The 22,681-nt window shown below is 40.3% G+C and overlaps 1 protein-coding gene and 1 long non-coding RNA gene across 7 annotated transcripts in view; one reads left to right on the top strand and one right to left on the bottom strand.

Annotated features, from left to right (window-relative positions):
* Positions 1-7,451, bottom strand: part of LRIG3 (leucine rich repeats and immunoglobulin like domains 3) — a 46,804-nt gene extending 39,353 nt beyond the window's left edge. For all 4 annotated transcript variants that reach the window (XM_079936342.1, XM_079936344.1, XM_079936343.1 and 1 more), the window contains exons 1-3: positions 6,971-7,451; positions 1,186-1,257; positions 900-974 (exon numbers count right to left, since the gene is read on the bottom strand). In XM_079936342.1, the coding sequence (XP_079792468.1) occupies positions 900-974; positions 1,186-1,257; positions 6,971-7,206 (383 nt within the window). In that variant the 5' untranslated portion in view covers positions 7,207-7,451. The remainder of the gene's footprint in view (positions 1-899; positions 975-1,185; positions 1,258-6,970) is intronic.
* The window catches only part of LOC307193811, a 123,030-nt gene continuing 107,512 nt past the window's right edge, over positions 7,164-22,681 (top strand). The window contains exons 1-2 of one of the 3 annotated variants that reach the window (XR_013830432.1): positions 7,164-7,297; positions 8,339-8,403. This is a non-coding gene — a long non-coding RNA (uncharacterized lncRNA). Of the gene's footprint in view, positions 7,298-7,621; positions 7,767-8,338; positions 8,404-22,681 lie in introns of those variants that run through there. The other 2 variants (XR_013830433.1, XR_013830434.1) reach the window with 2 other exon arrangements.

Genomic DNA, 22,681 nt, shown 5'->3' with positions numbered 1-22,681 from the left:
CCCAGATACAACTAACAATGGTGCTTTTTTTCTTAAGTTGTTTGAAGGAGGAAAACATTTTAAACTTCAGTGGCTTAAATATATTTTTAAATTACTCAAGATTAAGGTGGTAGACTATTTAATTTTAGAAATCAAACCATGCTCATTCTAAATGCTGTCTTTAAAGGCCAAAAGTTAACATTATTCCAAAACATCTCCACTGCATGAATATAAACACGTGATCTGCCCTAATAATACACAAAACTTAACACAATTTTACTCTTATCTGAAAACTCAGAACTGCAAAATAACATGCAATGATATTTCTAACTTCAATGACCTATTGAATTTTAACTGTATCAAGTCGATATTTTGATTTGATGTTTCTGGACCTTGATTTCCACTGCAGGCGCCACACTTAAAAGAGGATAAAAGAGGATACCTCAGTGCTTCGTTACCGACTCCATTTCTCCTCCCCAAATAACTCCGATCGTTCTCCACTAGGAATTATGTAATACCGGATCCACAGATCCCATGTAGACCATTGAGTGATAACCAGAATTTAAGTCCTAGTCACCATAATTAAATACATGTCCCTATGGGGTGAAGGTGGCTTCTCTGAGTCTTGAAGGCCACAGCAGCAATAACAGCATAGTGTTAAGTGTTCTTGTTACAATGGTACTTAAAATTTAGGAGCGCGAGGGGGAGGGGGAGAGAGAGAGAGAGAGAGAGAGAGAGAGAGAGAGAGAGAGAGAGAGAGAGAGAGAGAGAGAGAGACAGGCTAGGAAACAAGTCAACCAGTTTAAAGGAAGCTTATTTTGCTTGTAAGATCTGTACTCTAGCCCATATGGAACTGCCCCCTCCTGCCCCCCCCCCGCCCCCGCAAACATACATTCAAAACCCTCCTAACGTTCACTTACAAGGAGAGAAGTGTAATATTTGCTGAGACTGGCCCTAGATTTGGAATGGTCTCCAATTCATTGTTGTTCAGTTTCCTATAAATGCCAAAAGAGAGAGAGAGAGAGAGAGAAGCAGATTATGCAATCTGTAATCCACAGAGGTGAAAACTTTATAACATTATTTAAAGATCCCTTCCAAGTTAAAAGTTTTAAATAATTCCCTGTAACCCAAATGTTCTTTACAATTAAATACTGTGATAGGTGGTACATTTGATTCCAACCGCAAGCAGAAAGTAGCTGAACTCACACTTCTCGAAGGCTGTGAAGGTGGCTCGTGGAACTTGCCTTGATGAAAGACAATCTGTTGTGACTTAAGTCCCTATGAAAAAACAAAAATAAAATTATAAGTAGTTTGCAAAAATCACTAATAATGCTTAATGATGGGCAAGACAGAGTGGATTTATGAACTCCTCTCAACACTAGCGACAGCATAAGAAATAATTGGTCCATCCTGCCCATAAACGAGAGGGCAAACTCCAAAATACAAACTCTGAGGACAAAGTTAGTTCAGGAGGCTGGCAGATTCAAATGCTCCAAGCCCGCAAATGTTTTAGGAGATGGGTTTTGGTCCAGGGTGAACAGATCCTTTGTGAACTGGTTGTTTTGCTTCACCCTCCCCATCCACTACCAACTCCTCACTTCCACCTTGATATGATGAAGTCATAGCTTATGAAAAGTGGCTAATTAGTCAGGTTGCTGAAACTAAAACCTCTAAAGAAACCTTATTATCACAAAACTAAGCATCAGAGTCCTTATTACAGTCAAAGTAGAAATTCCTTTTCACACATATTTGTTTCCCTGGGTTAAGGCAACAAATTGTTTAAAGTACTGCTCTGTGTGTGTGTGTGTGTGTGTGTGTGTGTGTGTGTTGAGCAGGTAGGAAACAACCCAAACGCTCTGCTTTCCTGAATTCTCCAAATCGCAGTATCTCAATATAATGTATAACTTAAACCACATCAACCACCTAACAAAGTTTAGTAGACTGTTCAGAGATCCGTGATCAGATTTCTTTTCAATTATTAAAATAAACCTGCCTCCAACTCAGAGACTCAATATAACTTAGTAACCATTTCCATAGAACGTCAACCAAACGCCTACGTATGCAGTATTCTAGGCTAGGACGTCAGCTCAGCATTGAGGATGAAAATGTGAAACAAAATCCGGCAAATACTTGGTTATATTGGTCAATACACTAAGTGCCTTCAAACTGGTCTAAGGAAAATGAAATGGCTGAACAGCTACTGAAAACCAGGCTGCCACACAGGACGGCTGAAAGCTCTCCCACTGAAAGAGGCATACCCACCCTTCCTAGATTAACTCCTTCAGTGCTTAAAAGTGAAGAGTTTTTAATAACCGAAGTTAGAGATAACCAGACTTGATTGGAGAAAAGCAGGAACCATTTGCTATACATCAATACCTAAGTATGCCTCCCGCAACAAAAAAAAAGGCAGAGAAATCACATCCAGAGAAGCGCAGTGTTACTTTGTGCGCATCCATTAGGGTAACAATTAGAAATCAGAGATCCTTTCAGTCTTTGAATTTTTGTTTTGACAATAAACCTGGATTTCTCTATTTCACCTAAAAGGAAAAAAAAAAAATTTTGCAAAAGGTTTTATTTGAAACATGTTTGCCTAAAGACCTACCAGACAGTAACAGACATGAGCAGATTTGTTCCGGTAGAGTTATAACATGAAAAAAAATCTGGCACAGTCTTTAAGCTATAAAAATCCTGCAATTACAACCACTGCTGTGCATGCTCCCCACGCTGGAACCAGACACTTTCCCTCACGGCCCAGCTCGCATCCATCTGGAGTTCATCAAGGAAACCATGGGCCCCACGGCTCACGTTAGGATTCAGACAAAACCTGTGTGCTTTTAGCACCCCAGACAGTCACAGATTTCCCACAGGCTTTAAAAAACAACCGTGGAAAAGAGGTCTTCACCTGGGAGGTAGCCTGAATCAACAGAAAGGCTCATTTGGACCCACTCAACTAAAGAACGTTGCACTAAGCCTACAACTGCATCCCCTATTGTTTCAAGTGTTCACTGGAAAGGGGGCACCCATCTGGCATTCCCAGCTCACACAGGTGATTTTCTTTTTGATTAGAAAAAACAAAAATTCCACCTTTCATTTCATTTTAAGGATTATTTCTCAGGGCAATCCCGTGAGGAAAAAAATAAAAAGATTGCGTGCTTTAACTTTTTTTTTTTTTTTCCTGACCAGTAACAGGATGAAATCTCCAACAAAAGACCTGTAAAATGAGAAACTGTGCCTTCAGAGAACAGGGCACATGCTGGGGACCCCTCACTTCTGATCCAGAAGCAGGAGCTGGCAACCTTAAATATTTCAGTTATTGTGACCCACTTCCATTCCAGTGCTGTGTGTACTATTAAAACCACATTATATGGGGAAGAAAAAAAAAAAATCATCCCTGAAGTGACTTCTACTGCTAAATACTTAAAGCCATGAAACTTTTAATGCACCTAAATTTAGATTTAATACAGTTTATGTTTCAGAAACGATTAAAGGATGCCATATTTTCCTAAATCTCCTTGTATTGCTTTTTATGGCTAGACCATTAAAAACAAATTCAACTTGTACAATGTCGATGTTTTCTTAAACCCCATTACATTCAATAAGGAAGGCAGATGCTTTGTTTGTTTAGATTTCCAGTAATGACCACCTTCCCCAGAAACCTTTCCTAAAAAACTTTTTGTAGTGAGGTTAATAAATGGGAAAGGTGGCGAGGTAGGGAGGTGTGAACTATTTACCCAAAACTCAGCCGGCCAAACGCTTGCAAACCAAACTCTACACAATAGAGAGAAGTCTCTTTTCCTGCATATTAGCAAGCGAATAAATATATATGGAAAATAATTAATATACAACATTTGGTTCCAGCTCTCATTTTCCTCCTTTTAGCATTTGGAAATCTGACTTCCAAGTCAAATTTTAAAATGCAAATCCAGCACAAGCTTCTTAATCAATCCCACTGGGGCCTGCAGAGCTGCTAATTCAGCAGAAATCTGGAAGGCTGAAAAACAAAAAGCCAAGCTGTAGCTGTTTTAAGACACTGATCCAAAGTGACTCATAAATCAGCCTGCTATGTTCAAGTTTTAGTCTGGAAAATATAGAAAAACAGCTGTGAAAATCATAAGGACTAATACCCCTAACCCGAGCCCCAATTTTGGTACGAACCAGAGGATTTATAACAGGCAGACACTAAAGAAGCCACACCAGCAGAAAGTACCTTTCAGACTTTTTTTTGCCTGAGCCCAGCTAACTCAAAGCTTTCTATGTGAGAAGACAAATAGTTCTGAAATTCCATTGAGATTTTAATAATACTTGAAACCCTTCTTGATAATTGGGCAACTTTTCCCTCTTTTGGCTAAGTAAACATATTCTAACTAGCACTCCTCTTTGGGCTCCCAACTCATTGTAAGCACACACTCTAGATGTAAACCCAAGTCTGCTTTTAAAGGCAGTTGTAAGGAACGCTGAAAATACTGACTGTTTTAAGAGCCACTTTCATTAAAGGATTAAAAGTTCCTTTTTGAAAAGAGAACTAACTACAATATGACGATTTTACAGCTCAAACAATTCAACTTTTCACACATGGGATTCCTGTGGCCACAAATTACAACTGAATAAACTGGAAAAAAATACACACACACGTACATTAAATAGATTAAGTTTTTAACTTACCAATTCAACAAATGAAACAAAAGCTAGACACCAAACTTTTTCTGAAGAGTGCTCTCAAGAAGTATTCCTAAGGAGAACTTTTACTTTCTTAATTACCTGAGGAAAAGGAAGTTAAGATATGGGGAAGAACAATATGCATTTTTCTACTTATTTCTGAACTCTGGGAACAGTCTCCTTAAAAGCTTTTCAAATTATGTAAAATTTAAGAAGCAGCTATCTTATGCCTCCTGCTCCAAATACCGAGTTAAACAGAAGTTAAGGCTCAATTCCATGTATTTTTTCTGCTCCTTTCAAAGGTGGAGAAAGGAGACCTCTAGAGCTTCAGGCACAAACAAAAGAAACATTTACAATCAAGAATTTGGACCACATGGTTTGGTGACAACTACAAAGTCACACAAGTACAAGAATGACAGAGCTGTCCAATGAGTGATCACAGCAGGGTTTCTGACAACAGGCGTAGTGCTTATTTGTACAAGTGGAACTTATTTTCGCATACATTTAAGGAATGTGGACTTGTATTAAGACAATTTACTGCTGGCGGAAATGTAATTAAAGATTGTGCTAACCAAATAAACTGTAATTTGTTTTTAGTGTGCCACCAAATTATCTGCAAAACAAAATCCTAATTAGGTCAGCTACTTTTAAGACCAGGTTTGAATAGGTATCAAACCCCTTTTGGTTTAACTCAACTTCTAATCAAGAGCAATACAGTTTGTTTTTTTTTAAGACATCCAATTTTTAAAAGAGATATTCACACACAAAAATATACTGCACCCTGGCATGATCCGATAGGCCACTTAAAATTGAGAAACTACTGAATATAAGTTAGATCTGGTGAATGATTTGAGCATTTCTAAACACACCCCAGGAAGCACTGTATTCTTTCTCTTTCTCATCCCTCTATTATTCATACGTGTTCACCTCCAGTCATTCAAATGTTCAGTTCCATATGATGTCAATAGAGCCATTCACATCTCATGAATAAGGCAACATGACCTCCACAAGAGGCAATTGAACAGAATTAGCCACAACTAATTGAAAGTCTTCCTGCTTTAGGTTAAAGCCCTTATCTCCTTCTTCAATTGTAATAAAAACTACTAAACAAGACATCCCATGATAAGAGATTACATATCAACCTAAAACTCTCTACTTCTACTTTTTTTTATTAAACTGAGGCATATTGACACAAAGAATATGCTTTTGATGGTCCACAGTTCTACAAATAAAGACTTTGATGAGCACAATGATTTAAAAACACAATTTCTTAAACTACCTGATCAAACTTCCTACCACTATTATTTGGATGTTAGGACAGTCGACTAGAGTTGTTTCCAGAGTTTCAAATTTCCACTGCAATTCTGCTACAGCCAAATCTCAGGATTAAGGATGGACTGCACTTTTGTTATTTTAACAGGATAGCTACTTTGAAAAAAAAGAAACACAAGTTTTGACTGTTTACATTTTGCACCAATCTTCCAACTTTAACAAAACGAGAGTGGGAGAGAACAAGATGACATTTGGAACTAAACTACATTTTCTTCCTCGTTCTGGCAGTTGGCAGTGATTTCAGGTTTTCGGACTTCACATCTAGCATCCCCAAACTTGCATAACAGCACCCAGCGCTCTCTCCTAAACCTTCTGGACCTGCTGAGAAGCTACATAAATCACGCTCTCGGTTCTGAAACAACTCTAGTTCCTTCCCTTCCTTATCCATTGATCACTCTTGCCAACTTCTTACAGTTTGGTCGAAGAGGGGAATTTACTAATGCGAAATTAAGCCCAGGGTAAAGAACAACAAAAGGATGTCCACCACAGCTTGGACAGTGACCTAACTCTGTAGAGGGGGCTTCCCAAACGAAAGGAGCGCGTTCGATTACTAGTTGGGAACGCGAAAAGTGGCATGAACCTGTTAGAAACTATTGAGCCGCGGGATCATCCTCTCAAAGTGAGAACTGCGAACTCAGGGCGGCAGCAGGTTGCCAACTCTCCCGCCCCGGCCTGGCAGGGCGCGCATCTGAGCCCCCTAGGCGAGCTCCAGGCGCAGGACGTCGATTCTGCCCCTGGGAGTTGTCAGCGGCTGCATCCCCTCGCCCACCTGCGGCCGGGTGGGGCGCTCTCAGGGCCCACCTGCGCGGCCCGCCAGGCGCTGGGGGATGGAGGGAGACTGAGGCCCGGTCGGCTCCTTTTCCATCTCCGCGGAGGGCCGCTGGAGGCCTGGGCCAAGAGGAGGTGCCCTGGAAAAAGCTGCTGCGCGCCGAGCATCCTGGCCCCTCGCCCGCAGTCCCGAATCTCGAGTGGCTCCCCCTCCGCCCTCAGGAAGAATACTTACAGCCGAGCGACCCAGGGCGGGAGCGGCTCGGGCAGACGCGACAGCCGCTGGCGACTGCAGTCCAGAAGGTCCCCGAGGCAGCGGCACGGAACGGGGCACCGGTGCTCTGCGCCGACCCCAGAAGGCGGCCCCAGGGCCCCGCGGCCGCCGCCCTCGGCAGGGCCCGCGCATCCCAGCACCGCGCACAGCAGCAATCCCAGAGCCGCCGCGGGCGCGCGGAACGTCGGCGCGCCCATCGCGGTCCTGCAGTCCCTCGCTCTGACCCGGGATCCGCGCCGGCGCGCGCTCGGGGCCCTGCACCAACTTCCAGTCCTCTAACGCTCCCAGGTAAACCCCTTTCTTTTAGTCCTGGCAGTAAAGTTCTTTCATGCCCCGGGGAAGCGAGAGGGAAACCGAAAAGAACGGCCAGCTGCGTCAGAGTTGCAGTGGGAGCAGCGTCCGCGCGCCAAGGCCTCTCCTCGCCCGCAAAAGAAACTTTTTCGCCTCCTCCCCTCAGCGGAGCGCCAAGTCCCCGCGCGGCGGAGCCGAGGGGCGGGGCTGCGAAGGCCCGCGCGAGCCCATTGGCCTGCTGGGCGCTTCGCCCCCGTGGCCACGTGACAATAACAAGGCTCCCGCCCCGGGTCGGAACGCTGAGAAAGCGGGGCTGAGATTGTAGGAAATTCCGAGTTACATTTTCCAGCCTCTCGGGCCAGAAGTCTCCACTACGTCCTGGGAAACATATATCAAATGGAGTTGAAGAGAAAAAGGGAGTGAGCAACCAAGTGAGCAAATATTAGGCCAGCTCTCGGAGTTGGAGGTATTTGGGGGCACTTAAGGGGAGTAAAGTTAGTTCTGTTATTAGGAAACCTTGCATTCCAAATTTTAAAATAAGTATAAATTATCCTACTATTCACAGAGGAAACAATGGTTTCAATAAAAATACAGTTGTTGGTTTTTTTTAACATTAACACTGGTCGCGTTTTTTCCGTATGTCAGTTCCAAAAGTAAAAAGAGTAATAAAATGAAAAAGTCATGGTATTGGAAATGGTATATTGAGTTACAAATAGACAGCGTTAGTGCATTGGATAGAGCTGGGGGGAAATTATGGGAAATGACCTTCTAATATACCGCGATGGCAATCACAGATCGCACGCCATAGGTAAAAATAATAAAAGTAGTCACCATGATATTTCAAAGCCAAATGAAAACAAGGACCTTGCAGGAAAAATTAATATATGCACCATGGTCCACCTGTGCCTTGAGTGATGACAAATCCTGATTGAGAGTGCTACCAGGATAGAAGTAGTACTTGCTGGATCCCTCCGCCAGGGGAGGATTCAGGCCTACAGGACTTGCCAGTGAAGTCTGTGCCTTGTCTTACTCTTGCAGGTGATTGAGGCCACAGGAAATGATGGAGACCTCAGAGATCCTCTGGGAACACCCTCCTCCTCTGGGTGAGGAGCTACACTTGTTTGTGGCAAAAACTGAAAACTTACTTTTATACTTTCACCTCTGCACCTTGTTTCTTGCATGTTGTCTGCCAAAGCATGCTTTGGGCTGCTTAAACTGCTCATTATTGAGGAGTGGAGATCGCTTGGAGAGTTGAGACTTGAACTCCAACTCATGCCCATTGATTTCCACTGTGGCAAATTACCTGTATGAACACACCATTCACGAGGGCGGGAAAAGACTCAACTGTGAAGTTGAGGCACACCACTTTAGATATGATACCCCATCCTCTTCTTTCCAGCTACTGTTAACATCCACCCCACCGCCTTTTTTTTTTTTTGATGATGTACAATTAGAAAATATTTATAATGAGGGTACTTCAGTTTTGAGTTATTATTTTGCCTGCTTGGGAGTGTCAAGGCACACCCCAGTCATGGTATGGATTTTCCAGCCCAGTCTCTCTCATCTATTTCATATAAGGAAAATCAGGCTTAGTGCATTGGAGTTTTTAAAAAGAAGAAAGATGCCATTATACACGTGCCATTAGATGTAGGCATGGTGCCACGAGTATGGTGGCCTGCTCATTGATGTGTCACGCATGTGACAGATGATCAGAAATTGGGTACCATTTGGGGGGGGGTTGGCTCATTTTCTTTCCCCATTCTATACGCTCCTTATATTACTTCATCTTCTTTTGTGAATTGCATTTACATCCATATTCTGATATTTACCACACCTATATTTCTAGCCCAGATCTTTCTCCTAAACTCTAGACCCATGTATTTCAACCACCTGTAGGTTGTCTCAAATTGAATGTTCAAATGTAGCAACATATCTAGAATTAAATTTCACCACCCCTGAAACTTACTCCTTTTCCTCCTGAGTTCACTATCTCAAGGAATGATACCTGCCTCCATTTAGATGACTACTGCCCCAGAAGCCTAATTCACATTTCCTCATTCTCACCACCACCCCTACAATCAATCAATTAGCAAGTCCTAATGAAGGTAGCAACTAAATATATCTCCTATCTCTATAGACATTATGCAAACTCAGCCCCCTATCAGCTTCTTGCTTGGATTACTGACACAGCCTCTTTCCTGTCTGGCATTCCAGTCCTTTCTCCACAGTGCAGTCAAGTGATATCCCAGAAGCTCAAATCTGCTTCTGTGACTCAACTGCCTAATTCCTTTCTCTTGCTCCCATTGTCCTCAAAGTAAAGCTTAAATTCTTTAGAGTGACTTACGCAGCGTTTTTGTGTGCTTGGCCTCTACTTACCTCTTTAACTCATTTTATTTGCTCATCTCTCTTTTACTCCAGGACCTATCTGCAGTTTTCTTCCCATGCTGTGCTCTTTCCCTTTGGCCTTCCTTCACATGCTGGTCCCTCTGTCCAGATCATTCTCTGCCCCTCTTTTGTCTGATTGGTTGGCCCCTCGGCTTAAGCATCCCTCTTTTGGAGAAGGTTTTCCTGAGTCCTGTTTTAGCTATCCCTCGAATGCACTCCCAGCACATCCGGTATTCACTGGAATGTAATTGGTCATTTTCACTTTAGTACTTACTAAATAATGCTTAATGTGTGATAATGACTTTCCATATAGCCATGTATCCTATATATCCTTTACAGGTTTTACCAGTTACGTGATGTTGATTAAGTTACTTAAATTTTCAGTACCTCAGTTTCTTCATCTGTAAGTTGGGGATACAATAAACACTCTCTTATCTGATTTTCATTTATCAGTTTACTGGATTAGCTGTTATTCTCTGTTCCCTCTCTAAGACTTATGGACTAATGCCTAAGACTAGCTGAAATCTAGTGGCTACCGGCCCCTCCCCAGTCCTCTCTTTGCAAGTTTGCTCCTACCCACTGGAGTTCCAGTCTTGTTTATATCTATAATTACACAATTAAATATTGCATCTACCAGAAGTAACTTCATTTCTATGATAATGAATTTGAAGCTTTGGAAAGATTCTTTACAGGTAATCACTAACATGCAATGCTGTCAGATTAGATTTGGGTGAGGCAGTTGTAAAAACTGGGGAGAAATTAGAAATCTAGATTTCTTCACACACCTTGCTTTGCAAGCATCTTTAAGTTCTTGTTCCACTTTAAAGTCATCATAATTGGGAATCAATTAGCAGAGGATGTTTTATGGATGTGTCTTGTGCTTACTCAGAAGTTCACATAGTTTTTGAGAGAGCAAACTATGATGATACAGAAAGTCATTGTTGCACATTAAATATAGCTATTCTCCATCTCAGTATATCCTGAACCATTCAGTCAATAGAAAGACGAACTAGTGCAACATGGAAACTTTAAATCAATGTAATATTTTCACAAACTAAGATTTCCCAAACCCTTCACAAACTACAGGGCAGAACCTCCATGGCGTGTCTCCCTGAGCAGGTGAGGACTGAATGTCTTTGAGGTCTCTCACAGCCCTGTGCAGTTTCTTTTAGTACCTAAACAATAGGGATGAAGACACAGTGCCAGGAAAGATGGTCTGTATTAGAGGGAAAAAAGGAACATACAATTTTGTTTAATCTCCCCAAATTTATCAGTGAATAACTGTGACCCCCAAAACAGCCTTAACGTATCACTGAATTCTCTGATCCTCTCATGGTGTAGTTATTCTGTAGTTATTCACAATAACTACATACACGCGCGTGCGCGCGCGCGCGCGCGCGCACACACACACACACACACACACACAGGGTGCAGTAGTATCAAATGGCAATTTTCAGCTCTTGTGGCTAGTCTTTCATAAACAAGGATTTAGTGTGAGGTGATCAGATTCATTTTGAATGTAGGTCTTTTAACGTTTGGATTAAAATGCGATCACGTGTTGAATTTCTCTACTCCTTAGAGGTTTATACAGGTTAACTGGGTAGTTGAAAATTGACTCTCCATTGGAAATGATCTAAATCACACTGGACAGTTTCTCATTTATAACTTTGTCTTGGAGAATGGCAAGGTCCATCTATTTTCAAAACAGCCTCCCACCCTCCATTCTGTGGTTAGTACAACTCAGCCCCAGTGCTCTTTTCAGTTTTCCTGTTTTTTTTTTTTTTCTCCCTCTGGCAAGTGTGAGACTTTCTTATCTTGAGTGCTGGCAAGGGCAATGACTCACCGATAAAAAGTAATAGAGGTGCTAAGCTGTCAGTTTTAACATCCAAGGACAAGAATGAAAGCTAAACACTCAGTACTTGCTTTATCATTACAATGAATGACACAGTTTGTGTAAGTGTGAACTGTGAAAAGGGAAAAGAGATAAGGCAAAGGAGGAAGAAAAGCACAAAAATCCCCAGATACTGATGCCAAAAGCAAATGTTGCTGTACTCTGTAACCTAACCATATCTTTCCCATTCATTAAGGCATTTTAGAAGAAATAGAGAGCCTCCTTTTCTCACAAAAAAGTTACCATGCTTCACTTAAAGAGCAGGAGAAGAGAATCTTACTTTGCAAAAACGCTGCAATGAACATGTCTGAACTCTAGAAAATATTTAGAAAAATGAAGATAGCCACGCATCTGTTTCTCTCAAGTTGGCCAATTGTGGGAAATTGCTTGAATTGAGAACAATGTTATCTGCGTGTTCACTTAACTATAAATTAAACATATGATAGCTTTTATTTTACTCATTTCTCAAGTCACCCGCTAGGAATAATGCGTGCCCTGAGGAAAACTCATATGGTGGACAAAACTGGGTTCCCTGGAAATCACCTCAGTGGAGGCTAGAGCTGCTGGGAGCTGGGAGCCCTGTGGTGGAGGTGGGAAATGGGTGAAGGCTCACAGCGGCTGTGACCCTCAGATTTTTCTCAATGGTGAGTGTCCTTCCCCAGGCACAGAGCGTTTCTGTGTGTGGTCTTCAAATTTCTCCACTCCTTTAAGGACCTCAGGAGATTTTCACTTCTTCCTACCCTGTTCCATGTCTTCCTCTAGCCAGCAGCAATACTAAGACTCCCCTGGGAATCTCAACACATAGATAATAGCCCACCCTGTCAGAAATGCAGAAATCCAAATGCTTGAGAATTTGTTACAGGGGCTGCAAGGTGGTCCCAAGTCTGACACTGAGGTCAGAAGCCCTGTAACTTTGGCTGACCGAACAACTCTATGCTTCATTTTCTTTACCTGTAAAACAGGGTGACGAATGTTACATCAGTACACTATAAAGCTCCTGATAGATTCTAGTGACTATTACTTAACTCTCAAATTGCTGCTTTCTTTTCATTATTCGGGGAGATAAAGTGAGTTAACTACAGAAACATTCTCCTGCTGGGATTATTGACCAAAAGAATGTTGGAATTAAATAAACCCTCAACTATTTGTCCTAAGTAACAGGAGGGAAAGAATTAATGCTAAGATGGAAAACAAACCAAAAACATTTTTTAACTTTCATATAAAACCCTTAATTTGTGTGTTAGGACAGCATACTGTACAGATCCTGAGATATTTTAATAGGAATTTTGTCATGCCGTATCAGAAAGTTACTGTATAACTCAATTTGTTATGATTTGTGCCATGAGGTCAAAAAGAATGATTAGGCATATTTACTAAAAATATTCCCATATCCCTCCTGGGAACTTTTCTGAAGAATATTTTTCTCCCACTTCTTAGATGAACAATTGGCCTATATACTAAGAATTCATTTGCATTTCCAAACCAGAAGAGGGCTTATACATGAGTTACTTACTGCTTTTATTTATAGTTTCATTCTCTTACACATTGGATATTCACCCAGGCCTGACTCTCAAATTATTAAGGTGACTTTGTCATGAATATTCTCAAAATCAGGTTCCCTGAATTCAAAACTCTGTATCTGTCCCTAAATCTGAGGGTCACTATCAAGCTACAGAATTCCCAATATTGTTCTGTGCAAGTATTTTCAAATAGAGAATGAAGAAGGATTTTCAGCTTTCTGGGGTCCCTTTCAACATGACATTGTGCTCCTATTACACTGAGGCAGAACAAATACTTTCCTGGTAAAATCGTAAGTTTTTAGCCCAGAGATTTACACACTTCTATTGTGTTTAAACATACATACAAAAAGATTTCCAGGGAAATACTGACACAGAGCATGAAGAAGCTTTCAAGGGGACCTTGCTCATCTCCTTGCCCCCAGCACAACCAAGTCTGCAGCAGGCAGCCTCCTCCACTCCCATGGCAGTGATTTCAGACTTGAACAACCTTTTCAGTCTGAGCATTTATCTTTAGAACCCACATAAATGAATTCCTTCTGCTCTCTTGCTGCCATTTGAGCTTTTCTGCTTCTTCTGGGCAAAACAGAAGCTATTACCAGAAATAGTCCTTAGCTTTCCTCTTTGCAGATTAAATAATTGCAGTTCTTTTTTTAAATTTTATTTTTTTTTTAATTTTATATTGGAATATAGTTGATTAACAATGTTGTGTTAGTTTCAGATGTACAGCAAAGTGATTCAGTTATACATATACATGTATCTATTCTTTTTCAAATTCTTTTACCATGTAGGTTATTACATAATATTGAGCAGAGTGCCCTGTGCTATACAGTAGGGTCTTGTAGGTTATTTTAAATATAGCAGTGTGTGTATGTCAATCCCAAACTCCCAATCTATCCCTCCCCCCTACCCACCCCCCCACCCGCCCCCAGTATCCATAAGTTCGTTCTCTAAGTCTTTGAGCCTGTTTCTCTTTTGTAAATAAGTTCATTTGCATCATTTTTTTTTAGATTCCCCATGTAAGTGATATCATATGAGTGTGGCTTTGTCTGACTTACTTCACTTAGTATGATAATCTCTAGGTCCATACATGGTGCTGCAAATGGCATTATTTCATTCTTTTTAATGACTGAGTAATATTCCACTGTATATGTGTACCACATCTTCTTTATCCATTCATTTGTCAATGGACATTTAGGTTGCTTCCATGTCGTGGCTACTGTAAACAGCACTACAGTGAACACTGGGATGCACGTATCCTTTAGAACTGTGTTTTTTTCTCAATATATGCCCAGGAGTGGGATTGCTGGATCAGATGATAGCTCTATTTTTAGTTTTTTAAGGAACCTCCATATGGTTCTCCATAGTGGTTGCACCAGTTTACATTCCTACCAGCAGTCCATGAGGGTTCCCTTTTCTCTACACCCTCTCCAGGATTTATTGTTTGTAGACTTTTTGATGATGGCCATTCTGACTGGTGTGAGGTGATACCTTATTGTAGTTTTGATTTGCATTTCTCAAATAATTAGCGATGTTGAGCATCTTTTCATGTGCCTCTTGGCCATCTGTATGTCTTCTTTGCAGAAATGTCTATTTAGGTCTTCTAATTGCAGTTTTTTAAAAATTTTAGAATTTTATTTATTTACTTATACAGCAGGTTCTTATTAGTTATCCATTTTATACATATTACTGTATATATGTCAAACCCAATCTCCCAGTTCATCCCACCATCCCACCCCTGCCACTTTCCCCGCTTGGTGTCCATGTTTCTTCTCTACATCTGGTCTCAACTTCTGCCCTGCACCGGTTCATTGGTACCATTTTTCTAGGTTCCACATATATGCTTTAATATACGATATTTGTTTTTCTCTTTCTGACTTACTTCACTCTGTATGACAGTCTCTAGATCCATCCACTTCTCAACAAATGACCCAATTTCATTCATTTTTATGGCTGAGTAATATTCCATTGTATATATGTACCACAACTTCTTTATCCATTCGTCTGTTGATGGGCATTTAGGTTGCTTCCATGACCTGGCTATTGTAAATAGTGCTGCAATGAACACTGGCTGCATGTGTCTTTTTGAATTACGGTTTTCTCTGGGTATATGCCCAGTAGTGGGATTGCTGGGTCATATGGTAATTCTATTTTTAGTTTTTTAAGGAACCTCCATATTGTTCTCCATAGTGGCTGTATCAATTGACATTCCCACCAACAGTGCAAGAGGGTTCCCTTTTCTCCACACCCTCTCCAGCATTTGTTGTTTGTAGATTTTCTGATGATGCCCATTCTAACCGGTGTGAGGTGATACCTCATTGTAGTTTTGATTTGCATTTCTCTAATAATTAGTGATGTTGAGCAGCTTTTCATGTGCATCTTGGCCATCTGTATGTCTTCTTTGGAGAAATGTCTATTTAGGTCTTCTGCCCATTTTTGGATTGGGTTGTTTGTTTCTTTAATATTGAGCTTAATGAGCTGTTTATATATTTTGGACATTAATCCTTTGTTCATTGATTCGTTTGCAAATATTTTCTCCCATTCTGAGGGTTGCCTTTTCGTCTTATTTATGGTTTCCTTTGCTGTGCAAAAGCGTTGAAGTTTCATTAGGTCCCATTTATTTATTTTTGTTTTTATTTCCATTACTCTAGGAGGTGGATCAAAAAAGGTCTTGCTGTGATTTATGTCAAAGAGTGTTCTTCCTATGTTTTCCTCTGAGAGTTTTATAGTGTCCAGTCTTACATTTAGGTCTCGAATCCATTTTGAGTTTATTTTTGTGTATGGTGTTAGGGAGTGTTCTAATTTCATTCTTTTATATGTAGCTGTCCAGTTTTCCCAGCACCACTTATTGAAGAGACTGTCTTTTATCCATTGTATATCCTTGCCTCCTTTGTCATAAATTAGTTGACCATAGGTGCCTGGGTTTATCTCTGGCTTTGCTATCTTGTTCCATTGATCTATGTTTCTGTTTTTGTGCCAGTACTGTATTGTCTTGATTACTGTAGCTTTGTAGTATAGTCTGAAGTCAGGGAGTCTGATTCCTCCAGCTCTGTTTTTTTCCCTCAAGACTGCTTTGGCTATTTAAATTTGTGTCCCCATACAAATTTTAAGATTTTTTGTTCCAGTTCCATAAAAAATGCCATTGGTAATTTGATAGGGAGTGCATTGAATCTGTAGATTGCGTTGGGTAGTATAGTCATTTTCACAATATTGATTCTTCCAATCCAAGAACATGGTATGTCTCTCCATCTGTTGGTATCATCTTTAATTTCTTTCATCAGTGTCTTATAGTTTTCTGCATACAGGTCTTTTGTCTCCCTAGGTAGGTTTATTCCTAGGTATTTTATTCTTTTTGTTGCAATGGTAAATGGAAGTGTTTCCTTAATTTCTCTTTCAGATTTTTCATCATTAGTATAGGAATGCAAGAGATTTCTGTGCATTAATTTTGTATCCTGCAACTTTACCAGATTCATTGATTAGCTCTAGCAGTTTTCTGGTGGCATTTTTAGGATTCTCTATGTATAGTCTCATGTCATCTGCAAACAGTGACAGTTTTACTTCTTCTTTTCCAATTTGTATTCCTTTTATTTCTTTTTCTTCTCTGATTGCCGTGGCTAGGACTTCCAAAACTATGTTGAATGATAGTGGTGAGAGTGGACATCCCTGTCTTGTTCCTGATCTTAGAGTAAATGCTTTCAGTTTTTCACCATTGAGAATGATGTTTGCTGTGGGTTTGTCATATATGGCCTTTATTATGTTGAGGTAGGTTCCCTGTATGCCCACTTCCTGGAGAGTTTTTATCATAAATGGGTGTTGAATTTTGTCAAAAGCTTTTTCTGCATCTATTGAGATGATCATATGGTTTTTATCCTTCAATTTGTTAACATGGTGTATCACATTGATTGATTTGCGTATATTGAAGAATCCTTGCATCCCTGGGATAAATCCTACTTGATCATGGTGTATGATCCTTTTAATATGTTGTTGGATTCTGTTTGCTAGTATTTTGTTGAGGATTTTTGCATCTATATTCATGAGTGATATTGGTATATAATTTTCTTTTTTTGTAGTATCTTTGTCTGGTTTTGGTATCAGGGTGATGGTCGCCTCATAGAATGAGTTTGGGGGTGTTCCTCCCTCTGAAATTTTTTGAAAGAGTTTGAAGAGGATGGGTGTTAGCTCTTCTCTAAATGTTTGATAGAATTCACCTCTGAAGCGACCTGGTCCTGGACTTTTGTTTGTTGGAAGATTTTTAATCATAGCTTCAATTTCATTATTTGTGATTGGTCTGTTCATATTTTCTGTTTCTTCCTGGTTCAGTCTTGGAAGGTTATACCTTTCTAAGAATTTATCCATTTCTTCCAGGTTGTCCATTTTTTTTGGCATACAGTTGCTTGTAATAGTCTCTTAAGATGCTTTTTATTTCTGCAGTGTCTGTTATAACTTCTCCTTTTTCATTTCTAATTTTATTGATTTGAGTCCTCTCTTTTTCTTGATGAGTTTGGCTAATGGTTTATCAATTTTGTTTATCTTCTCAAAGAACCAGTTTTTAGTTTTATTGATCTTTGCTATTGTTTTCTTTGTTTCTGTTTCATTTATTTCTGGTCTGATCTTTATGATTTCTTTCCTTGTTCTAACTTTGGGTTTTGTTTGTTCTTCTTTCTCTAGTTCCTTTAGGGGTAAGGTTAGATTGTCTATTTGAGATTTTTCTTGTTTCTTGAGGTAGCCTTGTATAGCTATAAACTTCCCTCTTAGAACTGCGTTTGCTGCATCCCATAGGTTTTGGATTGTCGTGTTTTCATTGTCATTTGTCTCTAGGTATTTTTTAATTTTCTCTTTGATTTCTTCAGTGATCTCTTGGTTATTTAGTAACATATTGTTTAGCCTCCATGTGTTTGTATTTTTTACATTTTTTCCCCTGTAATTCATTTCTAATCTCATAGCTTTGTGGTCAGAAAAAATGCTTGATATGATTTCAATTTTCTTAAGTTTACTGAGGCTCGATTTGTGACCCAAGATGTGATCTCTCCTGGAGAATGTTCCGTGTGCACTTGAGGAGAAAGTGTAATCTGCTGTTTTTGATTGGAATGTCCTGTAAATATCAATTAAATCTATCTGGTCTGTTGTGTCAATTAAAGCTTCTGTTTCCTTATTAATTTTCTGTCTGGATGATCTGTCCATTGGTGTAAGTGAGGTGTTAAATCCCCCACTATTATTGTGTGACTGTTGATTTCCTGTTTTATAGCTGTTAGCAGTTGCCTTATGTATTGAGGTGCTCCTATGTTGGGTGTATATATGTTTATAATTGTTATATCTTCTTCTTGGATTGATCCCTTGATCATTATATAGTGTCCTTCCTTGTCTCTTGTAACATTATTTATTTATTTATTTATTTATTTATTTATTTGTGGTATTTGGGCCTCTCATTGTTGTGGCCTCTCCCGTTGCGGAGCACAGGCTCCAGACGCGCAGGCTCAGCAGCCATGGCTTACGGGCCTAGCCACTCTGCAGCATGTGGGATCTACCCGGACCGGGGCACAAACCCACGTCCCCTGCATCGGCAGGCGGACTCTCAACCACTGCACCACCAGGGAAGCCCCATTCTTTATTTTAAAGTCTATTTTATCTGATATGAGTATTGCTACTCCAGCTTTCTTTTGATTTCCATTTGCATGGAATATCTTTTTCCATCCCCTCACTTTCAGTCTGTATGTGTCCCTAGGTCTGAAGTGGGTCTCTTGTAGACAGCATTTATATGGGTCTTGTTTTTGTATCCATTCAGCAAGCCTGTGTCTTTTGGTTGGAGCATTTAAGCCATTCATGTTTAAGGTAATTATCAATATGTATGTTTCTATGACCATTTTCTTAATTGTTTTGGGTTTGTTTTTGTAGGTCCTTTTCTTCTCTTGTGTTTCCTACTTAGAGAAGTTCTTTTAGCATTTGTTGTAGAGCTGGTTTGATGGTGCTGAATTCTCTTAGCTTTTGCTTGTCTGTAAAGGTTTTGATTTCTCCATCGAATCTGAATGAGATCCTTGCCGGGTAGAGTAATCTTGGTTGTAGTTTCTTCCCTTTCATCACTTTAAGTATATCATGCCACTGCCTTCTGGCTTGTAGACTTTCTGCTGAGAAATCAGCTGTTAACCTTACGGGAATTCCCTTGTATGTTATTTGTCCTTTTTCCCTTGCTGCTTTCAATAATTTTTCTTTGTCTTTAATTTTTGCCAATTTGATTACTGTGCGTCTCGGCATGTTTCTCCGTGGGTTTATCCTGTATGGGACTTGCTGCGCTTCCTGGACTTGGTTGTCTATTTCCTTTTCTATGTTAGGGAAGTTTTTGTCTATAATTTCTTCAAATATTCCCTCGGGTCCTTTCTCTCTCTCCTCTCTTTCTGGGACCCCTATAATGCGAATGTTGTTGCATTTAATGTTGTCCCAGAGGTCTCTTAGGCTGTCTTCATTTCTTTTCATTCTTTTTTCTTTATTCTGTTCTGCAGCAGTGAATTCCACCATTCTGTCTTCCAGGTCACTTATCCGTTCTTCTGCCTCAGTTATTCTGCTATTGATTACTTCTAATGTAGTTTTCATTTCAGTTATTGTATTGTTCATCTCTGTTTGTTTGTTCTTTAATTCTTCTAGGTCTTTGTTAAACATTTCTTGCATCTTCTCGATCTTTGCCTCCATTCATTTTCCGAGGTCCTGGATCACGTTCACTATCATTATTCTGAATTGTTTTTCTGGAAGGTTGCCTATCTCCACTTCATTTAGTTGTTTTTCTGGGGTTTTATCTTGTTCCTTCATCTGGTACATAGCCCTCTGCCTTTTCATGTTGTCTATCTTTCTGTGAATGTGGTTTTTGTTCCACAGGCTGCAGGGTTTTTGTTCCACAGGCTACAGGATTGTAGTTCTTCTTGCTTCTGCTGTCTGCCCTCTGATGGATGAGGCTAACTAAGGGGCTTGTGCAAGTTTCCTGATGGGAGGGACTGGTGGTGGGTAGAGCTGGCTGTTGCTCTGGTGGGCAGAGCTCAGTAAAACTTTAATCCGCTTTTCTGCTGATGGGTAGGGCTGGGTTCTATCCCTGTTGATTGTTTGGCCTTAGGCGACCCAACACTGCAGCCTACTTGGGCTCTTTGGTGGGGCTAATGGCAGACTCTGGGAGGGCTCACACCAAGGAGTACTTCCCAGAACTTGTGCTGCCAGTGTCCTTGTCCTCCCGGTGAGACACAGCCACCCCTCGCCTCTGCAGGAGACCCTCCAACACTAGCAGGTAGGTCTGGTTCAGTCTTCTGTGAGGTCACCACTCCTTCCCCTCCGTCCCGATGCGCACACTAGTTTGTGTGTGCCCTGCAAGAGTGGAGTCTCTGTTTCCCCCCATCCTGTCGAAGTCCTGTAGCGAAATCCCGTTAGCCTTCAAAGTCTGATTCTCTAGGAATTCCTCCTCCTGTTGCTGGAACTCCAGGGTCAGAAGCCTGGCGTGGGGCTCATAACCTGCACTCCAGTGGGTGGACTTCTGTGGTATGTGTTCTCCAGTTTGTGAGTCACCCACCTAGCAGTTATGGGATTTGTTTTTATTGTGATTGCGCCCCTCCTGCCATCTCATTGTGGCTTCTCCTTTGTGTTTGGATGTGGGGTATCTTTTTTGGTGAGTTCCAGTGTCTTCCTCTTGATGATTGTTCAGCAGTTAGTTGTGATTCCGGTGCTCTCGCAAGAGGGAGTGAGAGCATGTCCTTTCACTCTGCCATCTTGAACCAATCTCTTCTGCAGTTCTTCTTAATTCTTTCTCCCACGTACTACTGTTCCTCTAGCACTCTTGTGAGGAACAGAAATGTCTTCCTTCTGTTTATTTGCCTTGTAAGGTGGAGTGGAAGTAACAGAAGCTTGCACCTCCACAAATGAGGATATTCAATATTTGTCAAGCTCTTGCCATTCTTACTATTCTCTAAATATTCAGTATGTATTAACTCAGTTATTTCTTGCATCCACCATGTAAGGTATCATCCCTGTGTTAGCAGATAAGGAAATTGAGGTATGGAGATGATAAGGAATTTGTCTGTGGTAGAGCTGGGATTCGAACCCAGGCAGTTTGACTCCACAGTGTACTCTCTTAACCACTGTGCTCACTGCTTTCCACTAGTGTCAGAAGAAGCAAGGGTTTCCAGGGTCTTCCTTAGTGCTCAAGAGAAGGGGGATCCAGTCAGCAGACTCGGATCAGTAAGGGAAGCAAGGAAACCTGCCTGGTAATTCTTGAAGATGATCGATTGCAGTCACTCCCTCTCCTTTCCTTCCGTCCTTCTTCCCTCCTGTCTTCATTGATCCACGTTTGGGAAAACATACTTGTCTTATGCAGATGTATGAATTAGTCACCTTAGGTTCTGCTTTATAAAAGTTGGTGTCTCTGCCTGGGTATCAGAGTGGTGCTTGAAATCTCACCATTAGAGATTAACTATCTATGCTCAGGTGTGACTGTCTCCCTAAAGTTCTCTTCTGTAATGTCAGTACACCCCTACTTCCAGGAATGTTGTATAAGGTGGTGTTGGCATTTAGGGTCGGTGTTCTGTGAAACTAAATATGGCTTGCAGAAGAACGTTGGTGGTTGATAGTCAGAAGAAACAAAAAGATGTAGAAAGGGAAACAGGCTTTGCTTTCTTTACAGTTTTGTCTAGGGCTGTACCTAACTAGGGGAACCATGAATGGGATATGTGTGATCCAAGAAGGCCAGAGAAATGAAATATTAATACTAGAGATTATATTTCAATTGTTGAGACACTTTGCATGTGATAGCAGAGTTCTCTTTTAGTTTTTGGTTTATTAGCTAATGCTAATTTTTATGCTTTTTTAACTCTTGTATAGGATATGGAGAAATTTTTTTTAAAGTGTCCAAGATTGGCTAGTTTTGAATTCTAGTTTCCCAAACAGCTTTTTGAAAAAGGCTACCCTTCAAATCCATTGCTCCAGGAGCAACTCAAAGGCTTCCCTTCTTTAGGGGACTTTGCCCAGGTCCCTTCAGTGATGTTTGAATTAGAGTCTTTCTCTCATTCAAAGACCCAACTCAAGTTATAAGATAGTAGCTTTCATTATCTTCACTTATACTTATTAAGCCATCCGTCACCATGACAAATAATTTTATTATGAATAATGTAATAGACATCATGAAAATGAACTTGCTGTAATTCCGATAAAAATCTATATTTTCTAATATTATAAGAGAAAATGCTAGAGATACAAGCTACCCTGTATTAAAAGTTGGGAATTAATTTTTAATGGATTAGGAGCTGTCATCTATGATTTTATGAGACTCTACACAAAAATAATTAATTTAGAAGTGTATTGATTTTTTCATATATTTCTTAAATATGTTATTAAAAATAAAGTTTAGCTGAACAGTTTGTCCTAGAACATTAAATTATTTAATGTAGTGGTAAAATTTTTAAAAGCCAAGGAATATCTTAAAAACAGAAATTTGTACAAAACCTTTATTTCACCTAATGAAAGTACACCTAGGAAGTTACTGGAAACATGGATAATTATAATTACATTAAATGCTGGCGGATCTGTTCCAAAAGGATTCTATAGCATTAGAAGTTGATAATT

Source organism: Stenella coeruleoalba (assembly GCF_951394435.1).
Source record: "Stenella coeruleoalba genome assembly, chromosome: 11".
Taxonomy (NCBI): domain Eukaryota; kingdom Metazoa; phylum Chordata; class Mammalia; order Artiodactyla; family Delphinidae; genus Stenella; species Stenella coeruleoalba.
The sequence above is the reverse complement of the archived record's forward strand: the minus strand, read 5'-3'. Positions and strand labels throughout refer to the sequence as shown.